Consider the following 26773-nt stretch of genomic DNA (forward strand, 5'->3'; position numbering starts at 1 on the left):
AAAGTCAAATGCAAGTAAGAGGACCTGCTTAAGAGTCCCTAACGTACAGACTGTAATGGAGTTGGGTGGTTTTGGTTTCCATCAAAACCTAGCAATTTGTGTTTTTATGTACAATACCATTACTATGTATTACTTCAACAAACAAGCCAACTTCAAACCGCCAAGCCAACCATGGCACTGCTGAACTTCTCTACATAAAATGAGATCATTTAGATCCTCCCCTTCAGGTGTGCACAGTCCAAGTTTGACTCGGACACAGGGTCAAAAAAAGCTCTCATGTTCTGTAAGTGAGATCAGTTTTGAGCAAGTGTGGCTACTCTGCAAAACACCTGTTCAAAACACAACTAGATACACATAAGAGTTGAAGCCATCTCGTTGCAAACAGGTGTGTTTGTGCTCTTGTGGTATATCTATTCCCACTGATCCTTGCCACCATACAAAGAGCAAACAAAGACCATTCCTGTAGTTTACAGGTATTTGGTACTGCTTTTCCTCTAATTCTACAGAATGGTAGACTAGTCAGAAGAAACTGGCTTATGGTAATATTATGACTTGGATCTTGGGTGAGATGCAGTTCTCAACATAAACTTTTATCTTTGCTACCAAATAATATGTTAAAATGTGAGTCATTTTGGCAAGCTAAGCCCAGTAGGATGGGGCATTGCTTCTGTTACTATGTAACAGGGACAAGCAAAAATAGGAAATAGATGTTGTTGCCCTGGCAGGTCTGTGCACTGGAGCAGGTCTCAGGAAGATCAGAGCCTCGTAATGCCACATACCAAAAATAAAAAGCAATGAAACACCTGACGTTAGTATTTGGTAAAATCTCTTCCAAAAATGATCCTTTCTTTGGCCAGAAATGAAAGGAAACAGTTTTCCTACTGTTTGCATGCTGTGAGGGCCCTATTTGTCTTATGAAATAAATGCTAAGTAATGTATTAAAATATTAGGAACCAGGAGTGGAAACAAACAAACAAACAAACAAACAAACAAACCCCACCCATGTCAGGGCACTGTTTAAGACTACTACAGCACATCCAAGTTTGAAATAGCTCTTATTATACGAATTTTTATACCACTAAAATGGTATCATAAGGCATTTTAATTTAAAAAAAAAATATAAAAATAGTATAAGATGCCAATTCTGGAAAGAAATTCAACGGTGAAATCCTACAGGTGTGCTGAAAAAGCACTCCTGAGACAACAAGAGGTGGGAGCTGAGAAAGCAGAGGGAAGGGGCCACTTGGCACCATCCAGCCCAGCCAGGCCCCGCTGCGGCCGTGCGTGGGGGCAGCGGCTCTGGTCCTCGATCAGCACGGCAGCCCCTCACAGCATATAATAATGTGTAAGTAAAAGCCACAAAATACAACAGCTGTATGCAAAATTTTCACTAAATCAAAAGTGTAACACTTCATGTCATCATATGCTGACTTCTGTGCAAATGCATACTGTTCCTCGGCACTGCTGCTGTGAATCTGCTCCCTGCTCCACGCCTTTCGTAATCTTTATCCAGAGCAAAGATGATCCTAGATTTCACTTCCTTCCTACATAAACATGTAACTTTAAGATTTTAAGAAAACCTAATGCCTATTCTGGAAAAGGTTTTTAGACTCTTTGTTTTCTGTGTTAAGAATGGAGTTTCTTGCATTAGTGTAATCTTAAATTGTAATTCTGGATTGAAATTATTTTACCCCATGAAGACGTCCAACAATATGGATTTAAAGTGTCACTTCTCGTATCTCAGACTGCAGCTGCAGAATCTGTCTATGAAGCTTATAAACATGTCAGTAATCTGTTGGACAGATTCTTTCAACATAACAATGGATTGGTTTGGAGCGATAAAGTGATGTTAAATTTAACTGAGATTTAATAGTAGTTGGAAAGCACTAGTTATATAGCTTGATATTTCCATTTGAATGAAGAAATGTAAGGCTTTTACAGAAGAGTCAAACAATAATTTGAAGACAAAGTATTGTTTAATATTAAGGGAGAAATATCTGTATTTGACTTGCTGTGCCAGACACTGAAGTCACATATGAGCAAACAATCTGAAATTAATTATGAAAATGATGAATTCATAGTTTGACAGTTGCAACCACAGTTGTAGCAGTAGACACAATTACAACTTTTTCTGCATATTCCCCTCACTCAACACAGGGGGTACAAACAACTATAAAGAAAATGCAACCTCATGTTATTCACAATGATTGTTTCCTGATTCATCCCAAATATAAAAAATGCCCTCTGACTTAATTTTTATATTTTAGCAATGAAAGAATTCCCAGCCCTGACACTCTAAAGAGGGAGTAGATTTGCCCAAGATTCCATGTTAAGGCACAATTTATGTGCAACACATCGATGTAGTTATACTACACGTTGTAAGTTACTTAAACTGTGAAATATTGGTAGAAGTCCTTATGATACAGCAAAATATTTAAAATATAGTAGAATGGCAGTTTAGTCAATCCTTCAGATTCCAATTACCAGTCATGGGGCTGCACGTTCTTACCATTGCTCTGCACCTCTGCATTAACAACTTATATATATATCAGGTTATACAATTTATGTGCTAAAAGACAGCTGGTCTTTCATTAGACAGAAGCAGATATCAGACACTGACTGATGGAAAATTATTTCAAAAACTACAAATTTTGACTTCTGAAACCCAATTCTTCTTTGCCAAGCTCCATGGAGTTAAAAAAAGGAAAATCATTTTCCAAAGAATACCTGGAGAAAGTAAAGCATTCTGTTCCAGCATCCAAGTATGTACAAAAATGGGGGGGTTTAGGTTATAAAACAGTTAAGAATTGCCCCCCCCTTCAATTTATTCTTACACCAGAAACCCTGTAATAATACTCTAGAATATTGCCAGAATGAAATTTTACCTTTTTAAAGGGGGAGGGGGGGAGAAACAACCTTGTATTTTTTTATTTCTAGTCTCCATCCCATCTTTCTAGCATGGTGGCACTGTTATTTCTAGTTAAATGAGGGCACGGCTTACCTCTGTATTGAGGATTGTCTACAGGCTCTAATAAATAGAGACCTGCTATTATTATCAGTTTTACAACAGTTTCTATTGAAATAATTCTGCCAATTTTTAATTGCAACTGCTTTATATTTCATGTAATTATCAGAATTTTAAATAAAATTTATTTTAAAGCAGCAGCAAAAGATGTAACAACAGATAAAGTAGATTTCTGCTTATGTGCCATCAATTAAGCTAATAAAGGATATTGTAACCAAGGCATCTTTCCTACAGGTAATTCTAGTTATAAGAATTATTAATAATAAATAAGTATAATATTTTCCTTATAATTAAATCCCATACTATACACAGCTTTAAAGTTTAAATATTCTTAGTGTTCTATTGCCATAACTGTTTTTCCATTTGAGCACAGATTTAGTAAATAAAAATATATATGCACAGGTATTTACTTCTGGTTTGTCATACTATATGCATGTTTATAACTAATACAAAATGTAAAAAGAAAACAAGTATTTTAAATATACATAACACAGTTAAATAATTTCAATAAATTTGCTGTTTGTTCCTTACAAAGCCTTTGTTTAAAAAAAAAAAAACACAACAGTTTTATAAATACCTTTTAGCCTCCAGTGAAAATATAAGGGGGATAGTTGCTGAAGATGATCAGATTAGAAAATAGAATTTTGTAATGTAGATATTCAAAACTCTTTAATCAAAACATAAGTAAACTGCTATTTGTACTGCTAATAAAACCCAATAACAAATGGATGAAAAAAATAATCTACTCTTTAAATTTTGCTATAGAACCCTGTGTGTAAAAATTAGTTAAAATTAAAAAGGGGAACACATGTGTGAAACAGCCACAGTATTCCAGTCTAAAAACATGATGCAGTAGTTATCAATAAAGTGATTCTATTATTATGTATTTGGAAGTGCGTTTATGGATTTCACAGTTTGTTATCAGTATTTTGGTAATGTGTGGATAGTTGCTTACTCCCTTTACAAGGTGTCTATTCACACAGAGTCGACTGAAATTCGTCTGTATTGTCTGACAACACCGTTCTTACTGAAAAAAAAAAAAAAAGACATGGCTGTATATGAAGTTAGGACTTTTTCTTTGGATTATCAAATAACTTTTTTCTTTGGATTTTCAACAAACATTTGTATAGAAATCCTTTTCTTGCTCTCATTTTACAATTTCAAAGTTCAAGTACTTGCCCTTCAGGAGGAATCAACTACCACTTTCTGTCCTTTGATCAAGGTTAAATCAGTATTAACCCCCAGAGTGTTATTTTAAGCACTATAAAGTACAGAGAAAACACCTCATCAAAATGGGTTAAGTCGTATTCCTGTTCCAAGTGGTGAAAAAGGATTGACTTTGGCCCACATCAAAGCATCATTCAGTGAAATAGCAGATTTTCCGTCTTCAAGGAAGAACACTGGACCCTGTACAGCAAAATTGTTTGGAAAGGGAAAGAAAAAGAATGTACACAGATATTGTGTAAAAGCCACCACAGCAGAAAGCACATTTTATCTGAGAAGAACATGAGAATCTTATTTACAACTAACCTTCATGAAAAAATTGTACCCCACAAACTTATAACTTTGATAACAGTTACACATTATAAATTGAGTGAACTTGCTATATTCCCAAACTTGGCTACTCAACATTTAATAGTATTTAAATGTTTTGTTCAATTTTTAATAATATATTTTATTATTATTTTATATATGCATGTCAATTATTCCAGAGTTAAATTTAGCGTGAATTAGAAACCAAGGTACCAAGCTTTCTTCCTTCAGAATACTGTCCATATTTCATGGTATCTGTCATTATCTGTGCTGATCTGTGGTTTTTCCTATTTCAAAAAAAACCAATATAATGCCTCCATGAATTGTTTGAAAACATGGAATCTACAGAATAATTTCAAATGCTCACTATGAAAAGGAAAAAATAATCGTTTATCTAATGGAAGAAGAGCTATTTGGCAATTTATTCATTTGACAAAATCTGGTCTCAAAGCTGCAATTCAGTTTAAGTGCTTTCTTAAAGGGCTGATCTCTGCAAACTTGCTTCTTAAAACTTGTAAACCCAATGCAATTAGGCTGCTATACACCTTAGTATAAACTAAGTGATTTGTGAGCTGATCTGCATGCCTAAAGCAATGACTCCTAATGTACACTAATCTGGAAATAAGGATATCGTAGATGACAAACTGGTGACACCGTATTTGCTATTCTTGTTGAATGGATTAAAACAATGGCAGCTTTACGTGGCTGTTAGCACATGTTGAGAGCACAGCCATAGCCAGAGACCACTGATACAATATGAAAGTGATGACAGCAAGGTTTTTTTCAGATTGATGGGGTGCAGCTGTAAATTTTGTTTACTACTAAAATCCCTCTAGTATTTTCCAATCTCCAATTTCTAACACAAAACTATCCTTCTTAGTCCTGGAACCATCCTGTTACTCTTTGGGCTGGCATCTTACACTGGACAGAGGAAACAGTATCATCTAAGAGAGTAAATTCACACTGAGGCACTGCCTGGAGACAGGAGTAGTGTTTTCAGGATCTGTCAATTTTCTCTTTATTGAAAGAGGTGTTATAAGGACTAATGTGTTTCGATCATAAAGCTCCATATGCATGATGAATAAATATGTTTGAATATTTAGTCTGCTAATATCTGGCTTTAATTAGTTATGAACTGCAAGTTTTATAGCATGAATTTCCATAGTGAAAAATACCAACACCAGAAAAGTGTTAGTATGTGGTTGAAGATAAATAATTTCCTGGGTTTTATTCAAGCTATAGAGAGGTAGTAGGCAATAATTTACATGCACTTCAGGCAGAACATCTGGCAAAGGAAATCTGTCTTTCACATGGAAATTAAAATGTTTTGGATTTGGGAAATGACAATTATTTGATTGGATAATTTTTTATACAGCCTTTCTTATACAGCAGATGTCAGTGTCTGTCATCTTTGCTACTGTGAGAACAGGGTAAACATTTTTCCTCCTAAACGATGGATGGGGCCTTGGATTTATGGCAGCCTAGTCAATGCTATCACAGAGAAAGAACATTTCAGCTCTCTGAAGCCATACCTGTATCTTTAGCCCTGTCAAACAAGAGATATGAACATCTGAATGACTAGGAAGATTTGATCCAGTGACACAGTCTGGCCCAACCATTCCTTTCAGAGGCTCCTCCTGAATTCGTGATACAAGCACTGAATACACCGCTCTCTGTGATTCAGATGGTGGGGTGCATGGCAATTCATCGCTATGTCTAAGAACACAAAAGATATTTGGTTTTCAACTATACTTCTTAATTTGTTTTAGACATAAAGAGCCACAAAGCACTTTTTTTTTCCCCACTCATAGTCACATTTAACAAAAGAAAGAAATTTACAATTAAACAGTTAAATATTACCAGTCTCACTCATGGTAATTTTATACTTTTCCACCTACTTGTTTAATTGTGTGCAAGCTCTCCATGCATCTAATTCCTCAGAAAGCTGTTCAATTTTCAAAGGTACAGATACTTCCCGTCTTTTTAAAAGCTGACTGAAAGGAAATACAAGTAATTAAAGTCCAAATTAATTCTAACAATGAGTATTTTCTTAGAAGCAAAATAAGTTAGACATTAGTAATATAAAACTATTTCTGACTGGATATGGAAATAACTTCATAGAAATAAATTGATCCTTCACAATAACCACTATATTAGAAATACTAATACTAGATATAAAAGTATAACTTTTCATTTAAATTGTATTTTAATTATTCCTATTTACACCTTATTTAATTAGCTCTATTTTTTTTTTTTAAATTGAGGTCATCCTATATTTTAGAGGCTATTTGTGTTCCTATTTCTTAATAATTTTAACTTTAGTAAAATTAGGGACCTATTTTGCCTATATATGGTGGATATGGTAAAAATAGTTAGAGAAACATGGTTCAACACATGCTCTGGGACAGCCTGGTTTTACTTGTGGAAAACAGTTTCAAAACCCTTGCAGTGGACACATTTTTTATTTATCAAAACATAAAATAAGGGACAGTTACTACCTGACCTAATTCAGCCACCTTTTATTTGTATTGGGATGCCCTAAAAAGTCCAGCTTGTATGTAAGCATGTAAGTGTCCAATTTAAAATGGACTGGAATCTAAAATTCTCTGAATCCTGAAAATATCCAGCAATCCAAGGATAAAATTTAGAGCTGTATTGTTCTGTTGTTCTTTATATCCCAGGAAAACTGAAAGCTTGACAGCCAAAAGTATCACAAACTACGTCTCAAAGACTGCTTGTTACTAGTCTGTTAATATACATATCAAAATAGCCCTTCTGTAAAAGCTTGTATTTCATCTTGTTATTTCCGGAGGTTCAGAAAAATAAAATTAAAAAAAACCAACCAAAACCCAAAAACAACAACAACAAAAAAATGCTCTTTTTCCCTTTTCCTGCTCCTCTCACCAAGTTTCAGACATGAGGATGGCTAAGAGGAATGACATATTAAGTTGTTTAATTATCCTTGGTAGGCAATTCTGATAAAATATCAGGAAGCATAGTGATGCCTTAGAGTTTTGATTTTTAAAATTTTGTAGATTTTAGTAGTTATGTAGTGAACGTAGATTTTAAAGTAGCTGCATTATATCCCTTACCCTTAACACAGTAGTTACACATAGCCAGCCCTGTTATCCAATTCCCGTATCAATCCCCCTAAATTTCATCAGCCTGTTTAGTCTCATTTTCAAGGTGGAATTGTAGAGAACACCCTAAAATCTGCACAAGAAGATATAGCCATAGACACAATGACCTTCAGGCCCAGAGCTTTGGAAAGCCTCCAGGGACTGTGCGTGCTCCAAGGAAGATGAAGATGAGGAAGAGGGGGGTCCCAAAACTCTCCCAGACTCAATTCCTGAAAGGCATGTTGGGGGCCAGAACCGGGGCAGTGGCCAAATGGGGACTGGGTGGAAACAATTATAAAAGTTGCAACACCTGTGTTTGAAATGCGCTCATGGGTTTGTATTCCTGGAGCCTGGAGGCTCATTAAAACCTTTTCTATCCTTATCTTACCTCCTACCCAATTTGGCCTGGAGTTTTTTCCTCCACAGCCTTTTAGGTAACATAGGAAAGGTCACAGTTCCAGTGAGGTGTGAAAGAACTGAACAACATATACACAACATTCATTCTTGATGAAGAGATAAAGGAGCTGAAATTATTAGCAAAGCTACAGGGATCTATTAGAGCAGCTAATGGAGGAGTAACAGCTGGAATAAAGTCAGCACAGCTTTCACTAGGAAATCAGTGACACCTTGGAGCTGGCCTTGCTACTCAGCAATCAGGTGACAAAACCAAGAGGAACTGACAGCCCCAACACTGAAGGAGAAATGGAAATATGTCAGCTGGATATCATTACCGAACCAGACAGGAAGACTAAACAATCGTGGTTATACTCTGAGGAAGGACTACCAAAGTATTCCATGTAAGTCTATTTTATTTACCACATAAGATAAAGATGATTCATCTTAATCTTTCTGTTTTCTAGTCCAACTTGGTTGGTTCAAGTTCAAGTGGAGTCAGATGAAGTCAGATGTACCAAGTGAAATCAAGCAGGTCAGGTTGAGTAGGGTCAAGTGAGTTGGGCCAAGCCAGATTGGGCTGGATCAGGTGAAGTCTGATCAAGTCAAGTGGACAAAGTTGGGTCACATGAAGTGGTTGAGGTCAGGTCAGGTCAGGACAATTGGGTCAGTCTGAGCTGATTCAAGTCAGTCAAGTCCAGTCAGATGGGCTGTCATGGTTTTGTTGGTTCTTAGAAACTAAGTAGGAATTTTTCTCTCCCCCCTGCCCGCTGCGTGCAGGGGCTGTTGAATAGGCAGTTAAGTAACACAAAAGAAATTGCTGGTAAGGCCACACTCCTTGTTAATGGCCCTCAGAATCTTGTCTTTGGGGAAGGGTGAAGAGTTCCTTCTTACTTTTTTTTCCTCTCGTCTGCTGGGAAACAGAGGGGAGGAGTTCAGGTGGCTCCTGGAGCTGGAACAAGGTCGGAGTAGGAGCTTGGAGTGGGTTTGTTTTCAGTCTGGCTGCCAGCTGTGGATTCTGCTTGGATTTTCATCGGAGAGGAACTGTTTCAGGACACATCCAGGAGGGCATCTCCACGTGGCAACAGCACCCTCTGCTGATTGCTACAAAGCACTGCAGGCTCTGCCTCTCCAGTGATCCAACACCACCCCCTGTTGACTGTGGTTAGAATTGCACCAACTGAACTGGTTACCTTTTTCTTTGTTTGTTTATTGGTTTGGTTTGAAGGGGATTATTTGTGGGTATAGGAGTATTGTTTGGTTGTTTTACTTGTTTTCTTTCGTTGTTTCTGCCAATACATATATCTTTTAATAAAGGGCTGTTATTTTTCTTTTTTCCACACTTTTTTTCCCCGTCAGTTGGAGCCTCTTAGTTTCAGATTTTACAATTGCTTAGAGGGAGAAGTTTGGGTCTTCCTCATAACTCATCCTCAGCAAAACACCTGTGTCTCATTTAAACTGAGACATGGGCCTAGTCCAGTCAGGTATAGTCAGCTGACCAGTCGCGGTTGAGCTGCAGCAAGTGGGCAGGACCAGGCCAGGTCAGATCAAGTGGGCAAGGTCAAGTGTATTAATGTCTGAGAATATTAGCTCACTGAGCAATAGAAGGCCAAACCAGGTTTCTTGTTGAGAATCAAGCTATTGTCCATTCATGAACTCCAAATTCAAAGCTTGTCCTTGCCACAAAACAAGTCTTGGCAAATGGTCTACAGGTAGATACAAATTAGAAGTGTTACTGTCAATGTATTGTCAGTCATGCATGGAGGTGATGCTGAATACTCATCTACTTCTAAAAATTGTTTTTTTTACAGAATTAAGAGTTTGACTGATATCCTGGTTTCACAACTCATCGTGTTACCTCAGGAACTTTTACGTGTATAATGCATAAAGAAGAGTTCTATGTGCAAGCACAGCTATACTCTTACCACTTCATAACAAAATTGGGAACTCAGTTGTTTTTGGTTTTCTTCTTTTTTTGTAGGAGAGGGTAAGGGAAAGAGGGGGCAATTTATGGTATATGTCATAATAAGGTCTGAGATTTCTCAGTGTTAATGAAAACATAGTATTACCTTGTATACTCATACAGTGCAGGTACAATGCTATTGTACTGTCTTCTGATAGCAAGTAAAGCACCAATGTAACCACACAAAATCAGCAACTCATTCCGAAATCTATAAATGGACAAGTAATAATCATGAAAAACAACAAGCATTTGCAAAAACATTAAACAAAACTCATATTCACATTATAATTTTAAAACATAATTTATCCATCCACCTTTTGTGGAGAATATATGTTCGCTGATTATCTTTCCTTTCTGTGTCATGGAATTGTTAAAACAGACTCCGTGTGTTTTGTACTGATCTCCATTGTTAAATTTTAAATGGCACGTACAACACAGTTTTTAAGCACAATCATGTTACAAAAACAACACTCAGAGCTTTGAAAGTGATAGAACTCTAAATGGAAATAAAATTGCCTCAAATATTAGTGTGGACTTCAGTTTCACCAAATTTCCGCAGCTTTTTTTCTCCTTTTAGTTCTTCACACGTACACTTGTGTAGGCATCTAGGGCTAGCTTCAACCATCTGTCATAAAGATGACAGCTTCCAACTATTATAGAGTTAATATTGAGAGTGACAGCTCAACTTTTTGTAACACTTTGACACAAAAGCTCACATTATGTGTGGTACCACTGCTCTTTTTCCTCAGGAAACTGAAATCAGAGCAGATCAAAGTGAAGACCAACATTGATTCACCCCTTGCAAATATGTCAAAGAAAACGAAGCAGTAAAATATCTTTTTTTTTTTTCTTGCTAAACCTTCAAAATTTAGGAAAACTCCACATTCTATTCTCCAGACTGAGAACTAGCCAGCTTGCTGAAAATTATTTTTGTATCCCTCTTTTGGTAAGGAAAAAACGATAGCAACAGTGTTCACCTACATATATATATATGTATGTATATTTCTTTATAAGTTCCAAAATTATCCTTTAATGAAAATTTCAGTTATCTAAGTAATGAAAATATACTCACTCACTACATTTATGCAACATTAATTGTTCAGTGCGTATATAACTTAGAAGGTCAAGATACGGAAAGACTGAATCCAAAGTCCAATCTGAGCCACAAAGTTGTTCTGTTGAAAAATAAAAAGAAAAATATCTCAAGAGGCAAGTTATACAAATGACTTACACTTTTAAAGTTTTCTTCATCCAAGTACCTACCTTTCACATACTGAATGCCAACAGGGAGAGCCTTGTCAGGTTCTGTGCTTAACAGATAGTACTTTACTGTTTCAAATATATCTCCATCTGCCTGAATTGTCTCTGCCAACTGCATACATTCTTCTACATCAGGAAGATTGCACTGGAAAAAAAAAGTTGCCAGAAAATGACAGAAATATTCAAACAATTCTTTAAGATACAGAGAAATACTGATGTTTGAACATATCAATAAGAAAAAATTCTCTCTGAAGGAATCATTGTTTGAAAGATGTACCTGCATATGATGCACATTAAGAAAGCCATCTAGACCAGAGAACAATATAGGGGGAGAAAGTTCTGTAACTTTAATTTAAGCAGTATCAGTTTCCATTGTTAATGTTTTTGTGAACTTTTTACTACTGCTTAATAAAAGTGCAGTCTGAGTTGAATCTTAAGGGAGTTAGCAGAGCAGATCCTTCTACTGCTGAAGAGGAAAGGAGGGATTTATGGACATTACAGGCATGAGATGTAAAACAACTCAGACTAGTAAAGAAAGCTGATCTGCCACAACATGATTAGGCTTCATATCTAGTAAATCATACTGACAGGTAATTCTGAATATCGTAAGCTACTTCAGAAAGTAACCTGCGTAATGGAAAGAGTACACAAAGAGCAGAATTAAAGAACTAAATTTCATGCACAATACTGAAAATAAAGTCAGTGAAGACTAAAAGACCAAAGAAGGGCATGTAATGTATAAGACTGCTGGGCACAAATTCATCCTACAGATTTATTTGGCCTTAAGTTTTTTTTAATTAATAAACAAATCAATATATAACCTCCTATTAGCATTCAGGTAAATTTTTTTACATTGTACCTTTTCATGGAGGTCATTTATTTCTGCTATGCATCCAGGATAAAAAGCGCACAGTTTTACTAACTGCAGTTTGTTATCAGGAATCATCATAAGAAGATCAGCTGCTAAATCCCTGCACAAAAAAAAGATGACATGTAGTTACTCCTGATGGTTTGCAATAGGAGGAAACTGTTTTCTCTTTTACATTCTTCTTATAAAGAAGAGTTTACTGAAAACAATATTATTTTCAGAGAAGTGCAGAAGCAATCTCAGTCTCTAAGACTATTTTGGTGCAATAAATGAGGCTTAATCTATTCATCTTTTTAGTGAAGTCATTAGTTTATTTTCTGCTGCTTTATTGGTTAAATTTAACAGCTGTGAAATCCTAAAGCATCAGAACCACTTCAAAGTGAGGTGGAAGAATACACGAGCAGGGATGGGAAGGGAGAGTAGGAACTATCCAATTTGAGAGAAGGAAAGATGATAATGTGGTTCTCTGTTGTGAAACCTCAAACTTCCAAGCTTCTAAAGCTCTATGACATCAGCATAAGGCATCTCTCAGTTATCCAGAATGGCATACTTCTATGACATTAAAATAGAGAGAACAAACAAGAAAAGAATGTGATGCATATTTTCATCCTTCTCAAATGAACTGTTTTAGCAAACTGACGTTTCTGAAATTTCCCTAACTTTTTACCATTTGTTACCCTATCCTTAACACAATAAGCAGCTGGAGGGAACACATGTAATATTAGGAAATTATTCTTAAACAATTATTTTATTCAAATTTTAATAACTGGCTATTCTGGTTGTTCTCTGACTGTTCTATTCATGCAGACATCCTTTCTCCTGTGACCCACAAGACTGACTTGCCCCTGTGTAAAGCAAAAAATCCTACCAAGCTCTCTGGATTTTCAAAATGGGGTCCTTGGCTTAAAAATGTTCAAGTAAGCTATTGTCCAGTATTTTTAACTGCTTTTTATCCTACTTTCAAGTACTAATCACAATTAAAAATTAGAACACTTAGTATAATCTGATTTTTTATCAAGTCACATGCTTTTCAAATCTTTCTTTCTATAAACAAGCAAAATACCTGTATCCAAGTGATGGAAAGCTAAAAGGAAGACATTGAAACAGTAGTGAACCAACCTTTGTATTGCTTTACAGAAGAAATACCTAAGAGAAAATAATTAAAGAACAACAGAAAATCTAAAAGTCAGGGCAACTGACTTTAACAACAAAAAAAAATAGCTTTCCAATGCCTTTTGACTAAAGAAGTTAATGCCAAAAGATCATTGGAAAATCTGTTATACTATTACTGTGCAATAGCAACTTTTCCAAGTTCTCTTTCAGAATATAGGATATTTCACAGGTTCTTAAGCTACTTTTAAGATCAGTTACTTACATGTGCTACTCTTCAAAAGAAATTTAAACATTTTTAAATGTGATTAGAAGTTGTTTTGCAAAATCTGAATCCAATGTTTATTAAAAAAAAAAAATAATTCAAAGAAGCCCTCATGTAATGTTACCTGAAATGATTTTTAAGAATTAAGCAGAAAACACTGTCAAGTATAAAGATAAAAAGAGGTGGCTGAGTTTGCATTTGCCAAATTCATTATCTCAAGTAAAATATGATCAGCCTTTTGAATAGTAGAAGATTGCTTTTAACACTATTTAGGTGCTAATTTCCCAAGGATATAAGTATAGGAAGGACACGAATGCTTAGTTTTGACTTTGTTTAAATTTTATATTTAAAGCACTTCTAAAAAGAACCAACCAAATCCCAAGAAACATTCCACCAATAAAGTGTGTCTCTACAATTAAATGTTTCCAATTGATGGAAATACCTAAGCATAACAACCAATAAAAACAAAAAGGGAACCCTTCAAATGTCAGAGACCTGGAACTCCAGCTTCCCCATACATGATGTCATAAATGCAGTGAGGCAAGAAGTATTATGCCGTGTCAGCATCTCTTTATTACGAAATATGAAAAGATTCATGAATCCCCTATCTTTTGCTACACAATAGGAAAAATATGCTGTAATGGCTGAAATTAGACTCCAGGACTGTAGGATGTAGCTGTAATAAGTGTTCAGTATAGCCCACTGAGAAATTCAGATGTATTCTTGGGCCGTATGCAGCACACGATTTCAAAATTTCATCACATGTGCCAATGTACACTTCAGTACACATATGCCATAAGTTTGCAGAACATAAATGCCATACTACTATAAGTACTTGTTACAGCTCTGAGATCAGAATAAGCTTTTGCTATGGAACTGGAAAAATATACACTTCCTTAACTCCACATTCAGTGCTTCCTATTGGAGGTCACATAAAAATCACCTTTCACAATGAAGGCAGGGAGCTTCAGAGACTTTAAAAGCTGCACCTGGAGTTGCCAGAACAACCGTGCTGAAACTGCTGCATTGCAGACCTGCTAAATCATTGCAAAGTGAAAGCCGCAAGCCATCAATTTCTTATTTTATCTTTTTCTACAATGCTTCATTGTCTAAAGCAGGCTAAATGCTCTATAGAGAGGAGTTCCACTGTTTCTCTCAGGCTGCCTCTAGATATTTTAGCACTAATTGCAGCAGAAAAACTGATCCTTAATTACAGTATCTGTTTAAGTACATATTTTCTACGACATTAATTATGAAACACCTTTATAGCTGCCAAATATACCTTAGGACAGTTTTCTGCTTTTCACTGATAGGTAAAAAACAAGAAGCTGTACTCCTCAAAGTAAAACCACAGAAGGTTTCCCCAATATGCAACAGAGAAATCACTCCTGCAGAATTAAACAGTAATCCTGTTTCATCCTTAAATCTTTTCAGATGTCTTGTATTCCTAACACCAATATCAAATAATTCCTCAGGCTATTAGCTCTTTATTTTTCAAACAAGTACTTAAAAATCACTTCACAGATCCCACCTGAGCTTATGTTCCTTTTGACTTTTTAATTCAATTCCAGCCTTATTTTGTCTGAAGCAATTATTTTTCCTCAGGACAGACCAGGACTTCGGGTGCTACCTATTGCTAGGGGTTTTTCAGTGGTTTTCATGCTCTGTTTGACAAGGACTCTTCGCTCATTTACATTGCATACATAACGTGGTTTGAGATTAAAGCAGAACATTTGCATTCCCTGTACTTCAACAGTCTAATAGCAGCAATTCTTATGCTACCTACCCATGGTGGCTTGGGCTCTATAAAAGTTTCAGAATGATAACATCTTGATTTTTTTGTCAGGGAAAAAAAATAATAAAAAATTTCTTTGGATTAAGAATTCTTACCATGTTGCTACTGCCATACATTTTCTTGCTAGTAATTCTAGGGCATAATGTGTTGCTTGTGCTGCACTTTCTCCCAAGACAGTACCCACACTGACTGCCAGCTCCAGTTCATTTCCACGAATCAGGTTTGCCATCGCAAGCTTGCTCAATGAAAAAATTATATCATAAGCATTTTTGGGATTCACCATGTTGAGTGTATGACATTAATTTATGAGAATGCTTTTTACAGAAGGACAAAATATGCAACAATTAAAGTAAATTATATATAATTTGGGTCTCTTGCATGAGTAAATAACTGTGCACCACATGTTAATCAGTTTTTAAATTAACAAATATATTTCCTTGAGCAGAATCTTCCTTTATTCAACCAAAAAGATTACATAAATATCATAACTAAAAAGCATGATGGGAATTTCATCTAATCTTAAGTAACTACACTAATTTTCAATGAAGGGAGACTCAAAAAACCCAAGAAACCAGGAAGGATTCTCCTGACCTTACATTCTCTGGCCAACCAGAGTTGCTGGTAGGCATAGCAGAATGTCAAACAGTAAGAGACTACACAATAACTTGGAATATGCTTATTTTGAAATACAGGCATTAATTGATTCTCAATTGCTCTCTGAACAGCTGATTAAGATGGAATTATACTTATTTGGGGCAGATAGAGGAGGAAAAAATGCTAAGTCAGCAACAAAAAAATCCAGAAAGAATGAAAAAAAGAAACTATTTGTATCAAAATACAAACAAAATGAAAAATCCAGTAAAATGTTTCCTACATGTCAGTCTTATTTTTTTTACTGAAGGGTGGGTTTTTTTCCTATTTACTTTTTCATTTAGACTGTAAATTCTTGGAGGCAGAGATTGCATCTTCTGTAGAACAATAACTTCCAGTTTTGAATGGATTTTTTGAGTCACCATAAACAGTAAGCAGTAACACTTAGGTGTATATATGTAAGGTACTAAAGTATCTTATATTTTCTAATATAACAAGATACTGTTTATACAATTCAAAACCAACATATTACTTTCTGTGCATGAGAGAAACCTTGAATTTAATAGAATCAGGGGAGTGTTGCTACTAACTTTAACACTGTAGGGATCTAACTTTGCATAAATATATACAAACCAGTTATCAAGCATAAGGAGAATTTTAGAATGTGATACATAAGTTTTAAAACACGTGTGGAGAAAAGAAGTCGATGTTGGCTTTTTCAAAGAGAAAAAAAATACCTCTATATTTTCAACAGCCAGATGACAACATGCTGCAAGCACTGCATGGCCATCCTGAAAATACCAATCTGCCAGTTCTTTACTGACCTTGTGTAGAAGCCTGCAAGAACAAAACACAAATTCTGCGAGGGCACTTTCAGGCTGGAGTCCTTTGGCTCTTAATTTATGTAAAATTCACCACATTTCCTTCTGTACCCTAAAAATTGCTATATTTGACTTACGACTAGCTTGAAAATGCATTCTGTTTGAGCTTCACACGCTGCTTAGGTTGGTGTATACTCAGGGGGGTAATTTCCCAAAATCTGCATCAGTACAGAAATGTCTCTTCAGACTGATAGAAGAAAAATTAAATATCTGGATATCCAACCTATACCTGTAAACTCTGCACAAGTATTTCTCTAATTGCTCAAAAATTGCACATGTAAATGAAGCAACTACAAAGCCTCTAAACTGCTTTTGTTACTATACCTATAACTTGATATTATAAATCAGGTCTTTGAGCATTGTTCTAAACAAGGAGAGGTGCATGCTTTGTTTTTTTTTAAGGGCATGGACAATGAAAATCACAGAATTATAGAATGGCTTGGATTGGAAGGGACCTTAAAGATCATCTAGTTCCATATCCCTGCCATGGGCAGGGACACCTTCCTTTAGACCAGGTTACTCAGAACTCCAGCTAACCTGGCATTAAACACTTTCAGGGATAGGGCATCCACAGCTTTTCAAGCAACCTGTTCCAGAGCCTCAACACTTTCAGAGTAAAGAATTTTTTCCTAATACCCAACCTAAAACTACCGTCTCTCAGTTTGATTTTTAGTGTATGTTGTCAGAATCTTTACTGCTGAAAAACAGCAAAGCTCCAGAAGCAGATGATGCATCATAATAGGGGATAACAGATACTTGTTCTAAGTTAATATGCTATATATTTAAGTTCATAGGAATGCATCTTAAATATCAAGGAAGTGAGAAGGACGTTTATAACTATAATCCATACAAATGAAAAATCCATTTTGCACCAGGAGGAGTCACAAGAGGGGAATTTGTGTAGCATCAGGTAGTTAGTAACTCTATTAACTATGTACTAGAAGATACAATATTTTGTTTAATTCTAAATTGCTGATGCCAAACCAAACCACTAAGATCTATCTCCCTTAATGACTTTACATTCTGCACTAAAATGAGGTTTTAGATATAAACTAGAACAACTTACTCATTATAATCATCTGTATTGTTTCCACCAGAATTTGAAGAGCCACTTCCTGTGGAGAGTGGTAACATCTGTATATTTCCTTCACAAGCTGCCTGGTAGTGAATAAAAAAATAGATTAATTAATGCACAATTGAAACTGAAGATGAAATACAATTTTTTAACAACAACAAAAATAACCTATGATCTATAAAAATAATTCTGAAGACCAGTTATAACAAAGAAAATGTTTAAATGTTTAAACAAATGAACTTATTCATAGCTAAATCTTAGCCTAATTTTATCCAATCATACAAGAAATCCTATAGAAGTAATAGACTTCTTCCTTCCTATGCATGTGGGCAAGATTTTTCCAGCATTTCAATATGCTTTTAATGAACAGTGAATTGATTTTTACACTGCAAGTGGCTGCGAGTGAAGGACGAAATCTACAGATATTTCTCAGCAGGTATAACAGCAAATTGGAAAGGTTTGGCATATAGTGGCAGAAAGTGGCATAAGCTTAACTTTTTTGTGTTTATTTGTAACATTAAATACAAAGAGATCAGTGTGGGTTAAAATGAAATAAGTGGACAAAGTGGTGTCTGGTCAAGGGTTGGACTCAGTGACCTCAAAGGTCTTTTCCACACTACTTAGTTCTGTGATTCTGTGAATTCTTTCACATGCTTTAAGGTGTACTGGGATAACATGATTAAACCTCGGGGCTGAGTTAAAAGGGAAAATAAATCTCAGTATTTTGTTGTTTAATATTATCTGATTAAACCTTTGAGACAAAGATCACTCTATGAATTGTAATATTTCTCTGTAATCTCTCTCTTACAAGAAAAATTAAGATCTTTCTAAAGCTTTAATTTGTTTTAAGGTTCCAACATTATAACTTTTTAAATCTAAGCATTTAATTCCATTCCATTATTCAGCTTTTCAGCTGAACATTCAGACAGGCAATATCTCAGTAGAAATGCAGGAGAAATCGAATCCTACATCTTTGACATTAAGGGCAATACTGACTGTTGAAAATCAGGTTCTATTTCAATCAAAATTGAACACATCACTTTTCATTATGGTTATGTGATTGCAGTTTAGATAATCAGGCTTTCAATACGTAAACATGACGTACCTTCTTTTGATTTTTTGCATAAAAACTGTTCAGTACAATATGAAAGTAAAGACTCAGGTATCAGCTATTTTGAAAAAGTGAACAGAGCTAGTCTTTTAAATATGCTTGTCATATTCAGAGTTATAAGCTAATAGCTAAATACATCTCCTCCACTGGTATATGTAGTAATACCTGAGCAACAAGAAGAGCCTCTTTAAGCTGACCTCTCGAAGTAAAGAAAGAAACTAGTTTCTTCACATCTCCAGTAGCTATACAGTATGGGATGACATCATCACTTTCTTCCTGAATCAACTGATCAGCTCTCCTATTTTAATGAATGAATAAATAAATAAGAAAGATCTATATATATGATAAATCACCAAACTTATTGCTATGGTATAGGTGTTAGATGAAGCCATATAAAGATCACTGAAACCCCTCTGCCTTTCCAGACTTACAAACTGTGGATACTGCTAAAGAGTTCACAGTTGAAGTTCCAATTTATGTTCAACCCTTTGATTCATGTACACAAAGTTGTTGAAATGCTCCACAGTTCCATCCCAAAGCTTACTGAACAAAAAATAACATAACTAGAAGGCTGTAGCAAAAGACAAGTACACCTGATATTAGTATTCATCCTTCCTAACTTGTCTGTGTTCTTTTATGGACTGAAGCCACAACTCACCATAATATTTTTATCAGCTTACCTTTGCATTAACTTCCTCCAATATTTCATTGATACACCAGGTGCAACTGAGAGAGCTTTGTCCCACTAGAAGAAAGCAGAAATACATTTAACCTGATCATTTTATTTTGAGAAACATATTTTAAACTAGCTTAATTTTTCTTCCATTAAAAGTAAATTTGACAAAAAGCTAAATAAGGAATGAGTTATGCCTTAGAATGCATATGTTAAAAATAAGCTAATTGGAACAAGATTACTTTTTTGGAGACTTGTGACCCATTTATTGCCCCTCCATCTTTGCTAGGATAGCTAGTTTTCAGAAACCTTCATATTTTGTTATTCTTCAATAACGTTCTGATGTTTTACCTCTCCAAGTTCCACCATTAGTTCACAATATCGCTGAATTTGTCCTAATCTTAAATGTATTTCTGCAGCTTCTTTGAGCCTTTCCTCTTTGCTTGGTGCACCAATACCACCTCCAAACTTAGACATCTTTACAGTTGTTAGCTCTTGTGCCCTGGACTGAGGGGACAAAAAAAAAAAATAAAAAGGATAAAAAACTTTTCTGTGAAGAAAACAAGTTTTCTTAAGAATACACTACTGTCAAATATTACAGTGAAATACAAAGGTTGTAATTTCAGAAAAAAATTCATTTTGAGAAAAGGGTAATTGGAACCAATTTCAATGAGCTTACAGTGAACTTTGTTTACGTTATTCAAGTAAGTGTGTTAGTGTTTTGTGCTTATACACATATATTTTCCATTCTTATCTTCCTTTTATATCTTTATATAATTTTTTATTCTCAATCATTTTCTCATATGTAATAGTAATTCATCCAGATGTCCCTCATAAAAATCTTGAGATTTTGAAAAAAATACTGTCAACGTAAACCATAGAGAGCTGGAAATTGAATATATTACCATTATAATGATGTCACACAGAAATAATACAGATAGCAGGTTCAAGTGGTTGACAATAGGCTTTGTGGTCTGATCTGTCATGTCCCATTAATCTTACAACCAAGAAATGATTTATACTCCCAACCAGTGCAATTTTTATATTAGTTGGAGAAATAAGACTAACTTGCTTCATCTGGCAGAGTCTGAGAAACAAGCTACAACAGAATTATAGTTAACATAGAAAGAGAAAGGTAAACCCAGCTTCATGTTTCAAGAATTCTCAGTTTAATTCTATCATCAACCTACATTGATTGCATTTGGCTATTCATGGCTTTACAGTACCATATATGGAAGATGGAGAATGAATTTTGAACATTCTTCACCAAAGTAAACTGCCATGTAGACCAATGGCAGCTCCCAAGGATCTAGGGGTTTTTAAAACAAACTATGCTACTTTTTTTCCTCAGCACCTCTATACTTTTTATTATTTTCATGCTGAAGTCTCCAATGCATCCTCTCTGTTTCCTAAAAACAGAAAAAACACAATTGCTCTACATTTCTACTTCATCCTGAAAAGTCTAGGTGGTGCAATGCCATTATCTGGTTTCCTAAAAAAAAGACAGTATTAGCAATCCTTAACAAGTAGTCAGCATTACCCTACCCCTACTTTCTCTTAAAGCTCTCAAACAAGATTCTGAGTCAGTGAAAAAAGGGGACAAAATGACCAGCAATGACTGTTGTGATTCTAGGTCATTGGAGTCATAAATGCATGAAATCATGTTGCAAAGATAAGCAGACTGCTTGCACAAGTCAAGAATTAACGTCTTGGGGTAACTGGCTGAGAAATCTGGTTTTTGGACACATGGACACATTTATAGGGCTTCACAGGATTAGCAGAACAGCTGCTATTATTAATTTAACAACACGAATAAGCTTTAATCATTTAAGAGTCATAAAGTATGTAGGACACTCTTAAAGAGCCTGTGATTTTGCAAAAGAGGGAGCCCACAACAGCAAACAGGTAATAGGTATTACACAAGTGCAGGTATTACCCCTGGGGGTGGCAAGTTCATTCCCTGATCCTATACCAGTAGATAATCTTTCCTCTATTTACAACCCAGTCATTAGAGCGTAGGATCTTTAGTACCCCTAAGAATTTCCTGACAGAATCACAAATTTGCATATTCTGCACAAACTGTATGTCTGTTTGTATATTCATATATGCAGTTACTAATAAATTTATAGCCTAGTATTTGAATTTCACATTCACATCTGAGTTGCTCTTAAGCTGCATATCTGTATTGTTCTTGCTTCTCCACTCCTTCTTCCAGAGACCTACAGAATATATTTCTGTTAGCTCTCCTCCATTTTCAGAGGTGAATTCCTCTGTTCCTGCATTTGAACATAGACACGTACTTCATGTTTATACAATCATCAAGTAATTTGACTTTACTGAATATAACAGTGTATATAATAGGGACGACAAACTCGCTTCATAGCTGAAGCTTCGCCATTTCTTTTAATTATTTTGAAAAAGCCTTCTCTAGTTAAAAACTGTAAACTGTCGTTTTAACACTGAGTACGCAGTATGAGTATGAAGTCATGCAGACTTAGTTAGATACTATTGTAACAGACAGGTATTGCAGAGGAAACTGGTATTGCACAAGTATCTTTGGACATGAAATAAATTGTGACCTTTTTGTAAAGCATTAAATGTTACTTTTAAAGATTGAAATACTATATGGACTAAAAACCATTTTCACATATTGTTCATGTTTCACTTACCATTCTAAATCTAATGAGATGTTTCATATGCATAATTCCTTTGCAGTAGTTTTGTGGAAGTAAACTGTCATCCTGCCCTTTTATTACAGCAACCAAATCCCACAAATTTTTGCTTCCTCCAGGAGGCTGAAATTGTTAGGGAAGAACAGCTGTATTACAGTCATGATCAAGAGAGAAACTTGAACTTATGAAGACACTGGAAAACATTTGTCCGTCAGCTTCAAGAAAACAATGTCAGATTATTTCAATATTAGAACCTTCATTATGAAGACATGAATTAGTTCAAGATAAGTCCTTCAGTCTTCTTGAAGGCTGTAAAGATACAGCAAGATCCATGAATGTAAGTACTGTGGACATAGTTGAGGACTTGACATTAGTTTTCCTTTTCCTCACAAAGAAATACAAGCAATCTTGTGGCTACTGCTGGCATAAAATAACATTCAGCTGCTGAGATGCAGGAGCTGCCCTAGTACTTATTTACCATTTTCTGTAAAGTGAAGGTATGGGCCAGGAAAAAAAAACAGCTCCAAGGCTTGACTGCCACAACCTGGTTTACTTTCTTAATATTAAAATAGACACATATGGCATAACTTTATATGCACAATGCTTGCAGCACAAAGTCATTAGGGTGATCTTTTTTAAAAACAGATTTTAAGCACTTCTATTGGTCTGGTCTTTGAATCAATCCTTCTGTAGTTCTAGGACAACAGTTTAACACTGAATGAGGTCTAGAAGAGAGTGAGAATTTAAAAGCTTAAAAAAAAATAAAAAAATCATTAAACCTTTGACCTGAAGTAGCCTTCCTAAGAAGAACAGGATCACGAGTTTAGAAGTCCAGTTATTTCTGAGCTGATAAAAAGCATGAAATCCTACTAGGAAAAAAAAAAAAGACAACACAAAAAATATTCTCTCCCTTTTCTGTCCCTTAAAGTTCTTAATTTTCTTCTCATCATTTACCACAATATCTCATTTTCTGAACACAAAAAGCACTGAGCATAGCTGATAAAAAAAGCTTATGTTCTTGAAAAATTTTAATACTCTTATAACAGTTTTACTCTCAAATCAACATGGAATATCAAGATTTATAACTTTTGTGAAACAAGGAATTCCATAAAATATATTTTTAATAAAATATAAGATGTCCAGGTTTAAAATTGAGGAACATTGTTTCAGCATTTCTAAATCATACACTTCAATCTAGCTAGAAATTATAACAAATATTTGAGATGAACTAAATCTTTGTAGATCAGCGTATTGACTTAAATTACAACACTGTGTGACACTGCAGTTCCAGGTAATTTTTGTCCTTGTTCTACCCCAAGTTCAGCTCCTATGCAGCTGTACAGTCACAGGGATCCAGTAGTTTATATTTTTAACTCAACTGCACTGAGAGGCTGCAGCAGTTTATAGGAAATATTACTATGCTATGGATCAAAGGCTACCAGGGTCATCCAGATCTACAGCTGCCAGAATGTAACACTGCAGTTTGGGCACAAACACTTGGGCAGTTCAAACCTTACCAGTAATGAGGGTGTCCTTTTGGAAAATTAAAATTAAAAAACTCTAAGACAGTTTGATAAAATACATATTTTCATTTTCTTCAATAGAAAATTGTTGTCAAATTAAACCTTTCCTAAAGAAAATTAAATTATCCCATTAATTTCAGTTTGCAAAAAACTGATGTTCATAACTGACAAACAATTAAGTCATGGACATTTTTATATGCAGATCTGTTAGAAACAGAACTGATTTCTACATATTTTCTAAGGTCCCTTAAAAAAGAGAAAAAAGTGGTAGAGAAGAAAGAAATTTCAGTTTTGGAGATTGACCTCAGAAGAGAAAGTCATGTGTGCTGACAACATTCTTAGGTTTGCAGAATACTTACTGAAAAACATTCTGAAAACCACCTTAGTTTTTTTCCTCGAGGATTTCCTGACAATTTTTCCAATTCCTGTTTAATATCCCTGGAAACTTTACCACACAGCAAAGGAGGAGCACCAGATTCCACAGCACGATCTAACACACACAAAGATTTATACATGAGAATTAAAAAAATAATAAACAACCAAAGATAAAAGAAGAATAGCGATATAAAGAAAATTAGAGCAACAGTATATATATACAATTTGCTTACCTGTATTGCCAATAATATCATCCCAACATCTATCTGCTAAGATATTTATTGGTAGAGGGTTTATAAGAGGTGTCAATGACCAGAGTCTCACAGTGGAATCACGAGAGCAGGATGCCATAGTAAATGGACGACTGGGATGACATGTCAGTCCTAGCAGAGAGGGCATTTAAAAATGTAATTAAAAAAAGTCTATCTAATAACCCATTTGATTAAATTATTTTATAAATTTTAAAATATATTAGAATGCATTTAAATACAGAAATAAAACCAAATTAAAAAATATTACCATATACATCTGCACCATGGTCATAAACTGTGTCCAAACATGTTCCATCTCTTGTGTCCCAGACTCGAATTGTATAGTCCCAACTGCCAGATATTAGAAGGTAAGGAATTTCAGGATTCCACATCAGCCCCCGTACTGGAGCTGTATGTCCACTAAGAACATTTATACAAGCATCCTGTGTATAATCCCATATTCGAACAGTACTGAAACAGGATAAAAAAGACCAATGTCAATCAAATCACCGATAAAAATATCATTATCTCTCCACTTCAGCAATATTCTAAGCCTCAAATTTATCAGAATATTTATTTGTGATATGTTTATAAAAGCTGAAATAGGAGAGGTTGGAGCCAATGCCCTTCAAGTTTATGATGGCATACAAAGTACACCAAAGACCATTCACCAGGGTAAGAAACTATTCCATTGACCACATAATCTTTCAAAAGCTGACAGCCACCTGTAACTTACATGTCAGTGAGAGAAAAGAAGTTGGCCATATGTCTGTACATGCAGTAAATTTTTTTGTTAGGACTCTCAAGAGGAAAAAAAAATAAAGAAAAACAAAGCAAAACTGTAAAATTTATCTTTCCTATGGCTTCAACAGCCCTCTAACAGACCCAAGAAATTACAGATCTGTTAGTTTAAGCTCAGTTCCTAGCAAAAATTGTGAAGATTATACTGGGTACTATGGAAAGGCATTTAAAGAATAACGCAGTCATCAGGCACAGTCAAAATGGATTCAAAAATGGAAAGTCCTGGTTAACTAATCTGATATCCTTCTATGACAAGGTCACCTGCCCAGTGGATTAAGTGAAGGTACTGGATGTAGTTTCTCTCAATTTTAGCAGGAGTTCAGATACTGTACCTGGCAGCATCCTTCTGGACAAGTTCTCTAATGGTGGAATAAGCAGGTTCATGGTGCACACGGTGAAGGACTGGCTGAACATAAAGGCTCAAAGAATTGTCATTAATGGGGCTACATCTGGCTAGCAACTGGTCACCAGCAGTGTTCCTCAAGGTTCAATTCTAGGGCCACTCCTGTTCAGTATTTTGCTTTCAAGAAGTTTGCTGTGAAGTTGTTTTCTGTCATGAATCATATTCTATGAACTAATAGATTTTGCTTCAAGCATAAACCTCTAATGCAGAAAACAATAGAAGCCAAACTTGAGATCCTTTGCAAAAATATCTTGTATAGTCTGCAGGGAAGTGGCTCAGAATCACAGAAAATCCTCTCACTTACCGAGGACTTCCTGTGCTCTGCCTCCAAAAAGATGTCATCAAACCAACAAAACAGAAGTATCTAGCACTCACTAAAAATCTCTGCAGATTATACTTATGTATACTTTTGAAAAAACATCAGTCACTGTGGTGTCCTCCTTGTATTATTCCTCAGAGGAACAGTATCAGTCACTTACCTTACCCTTGGGAAAGCATTTGGAAAGGCTGCACTGCTACAGCAGTTGTGACAATTTTAGATAATGATCCTGCTGCCCAAATACTAGCTAAAGCTAACAGCAAAACTACAGCCTGAATTTGAACAAGGCAGAGATTTAGATTATTATGTATTCACAAGTTTTTGAAGGTGCCAATACCAGTACAAGTAAATAATTTATCTAATAGTTCTACTTGAGGTTTTAAGTTTTCTAATAGTTCAGAAATACACACCTGTCATCAGAGCCACTGCAGAGGATTCCTTCTCTCAGAGGAGACCACCGTACATGAAACACCTTTGCGGTATGCCCTGTAAAAACTTTCAGTGGCTGATCAGAGCTGGTTGCCAAGTAGTAAACACGAACATTTTTATCCTCACAACCAGTAGCTATCATATCTCTGCAAAATATAAACAGTAAAATCCTTGATCACAGAGATGATCAATGCTTTTTAAATTTAAAAAATAAATACGATGTGTAATTTGCTATTAACTTCAAAAAAAATTGCTTATTTTTGCTTCTCCTTTGTCTCTTCAAGAGACAAAGTAAGTATGGATAATCCAATTAAATATACTAAATCAGACAAAAAGTT

General features: G+C 35.3%; 1 protein-coding gene across 5 annotated transcripts in view; it reads right to left on the reverse strand.

The window, feature by feature from the left end:
• Positions 1-1957: 1957 nt before the first annotated feature.
• The window catches only part of WDR17 (WD repeat domain 17), a 59192-nt gene continuing 34376 nt past the window's right edge, over positions 1958-26773 (reverse strand). For 4 of the 5 annotated variants that reach the window (XM_027898410.1, XM_027898409.1, XM_027898406.1 and 1 more), the window contains exons 12-30: positions 26417-26581; positions 24752-24954; positions 24466-24615; positions 24217-24347; positions 22332-22457; positions 20014-20169; positions 19670-19734; positions 19155-19287; positions 17870-17961; positions 16660-16759; positions 15427-15566; positions 13225-13245; positions 12153-12264; positions 11297-11438; positions 11106-11208; positions 10140-10241; positions 6455-6552; positions 6091-6272; positions 1958-4432 (exon numbers count right to left, since the gene is read on the reverse strand). In XM_027898410.1, the coding sequence (XP_027754211.1) occupies positions 4313-4432; positions 6091-6272; positions 6455-6552; positions 10140-10241; positions 11106-11208; positions 11297-11438; positions 12153-12264; positions 13225-13245; positions 15427-15566; positions 16660-16759; positions 17870-17961; positions 19155-19287; positions 19670-19734; positions 20014-20169; positions 22332-22457; positions 24217-24347; positions 24466-24615; positions 24752-24954; positions 26417-26581 (2341 nt within the window). In that variant the 3' untranslated portion in view covers positions 1958-4312. The remainder of the gene's footprint in view (positions 4433-6090; positions 6273-6454; positions 6553-10139; positions 10242-11105; positions 11209-11296; positions 11439-12152; positions 12265-13224; positions 13246-15426; positions 15567-16659; positions 16760-17869; positions 17962-19154; positions 19288-19669; positions 19735-20013; positions 20170-22331; positions 22458-24216; positions 24348-24465; positions 24616-24751; positions 24955-26416; positions 26582-26773) is intronic. The other variant, XM_027898407.1, reaches the window with a different exon arrangement.

Source organism: Empidonax traillii, unplaced genomic scaffold (genome assembly GCF_003031625.1).
Source record: "Empidonax traillii isolate 1590-97213 ecotype Southwest subspecies unplaced genomic scaffold, ASM303162v1 scaffold595:size452941, whole genome shotgun sequence".
NCBI lineage: Eukaryota > Metazoa > Chordata > Aves > Passeriformes > Tyrannidae > Empidonax > Empidonax traillii.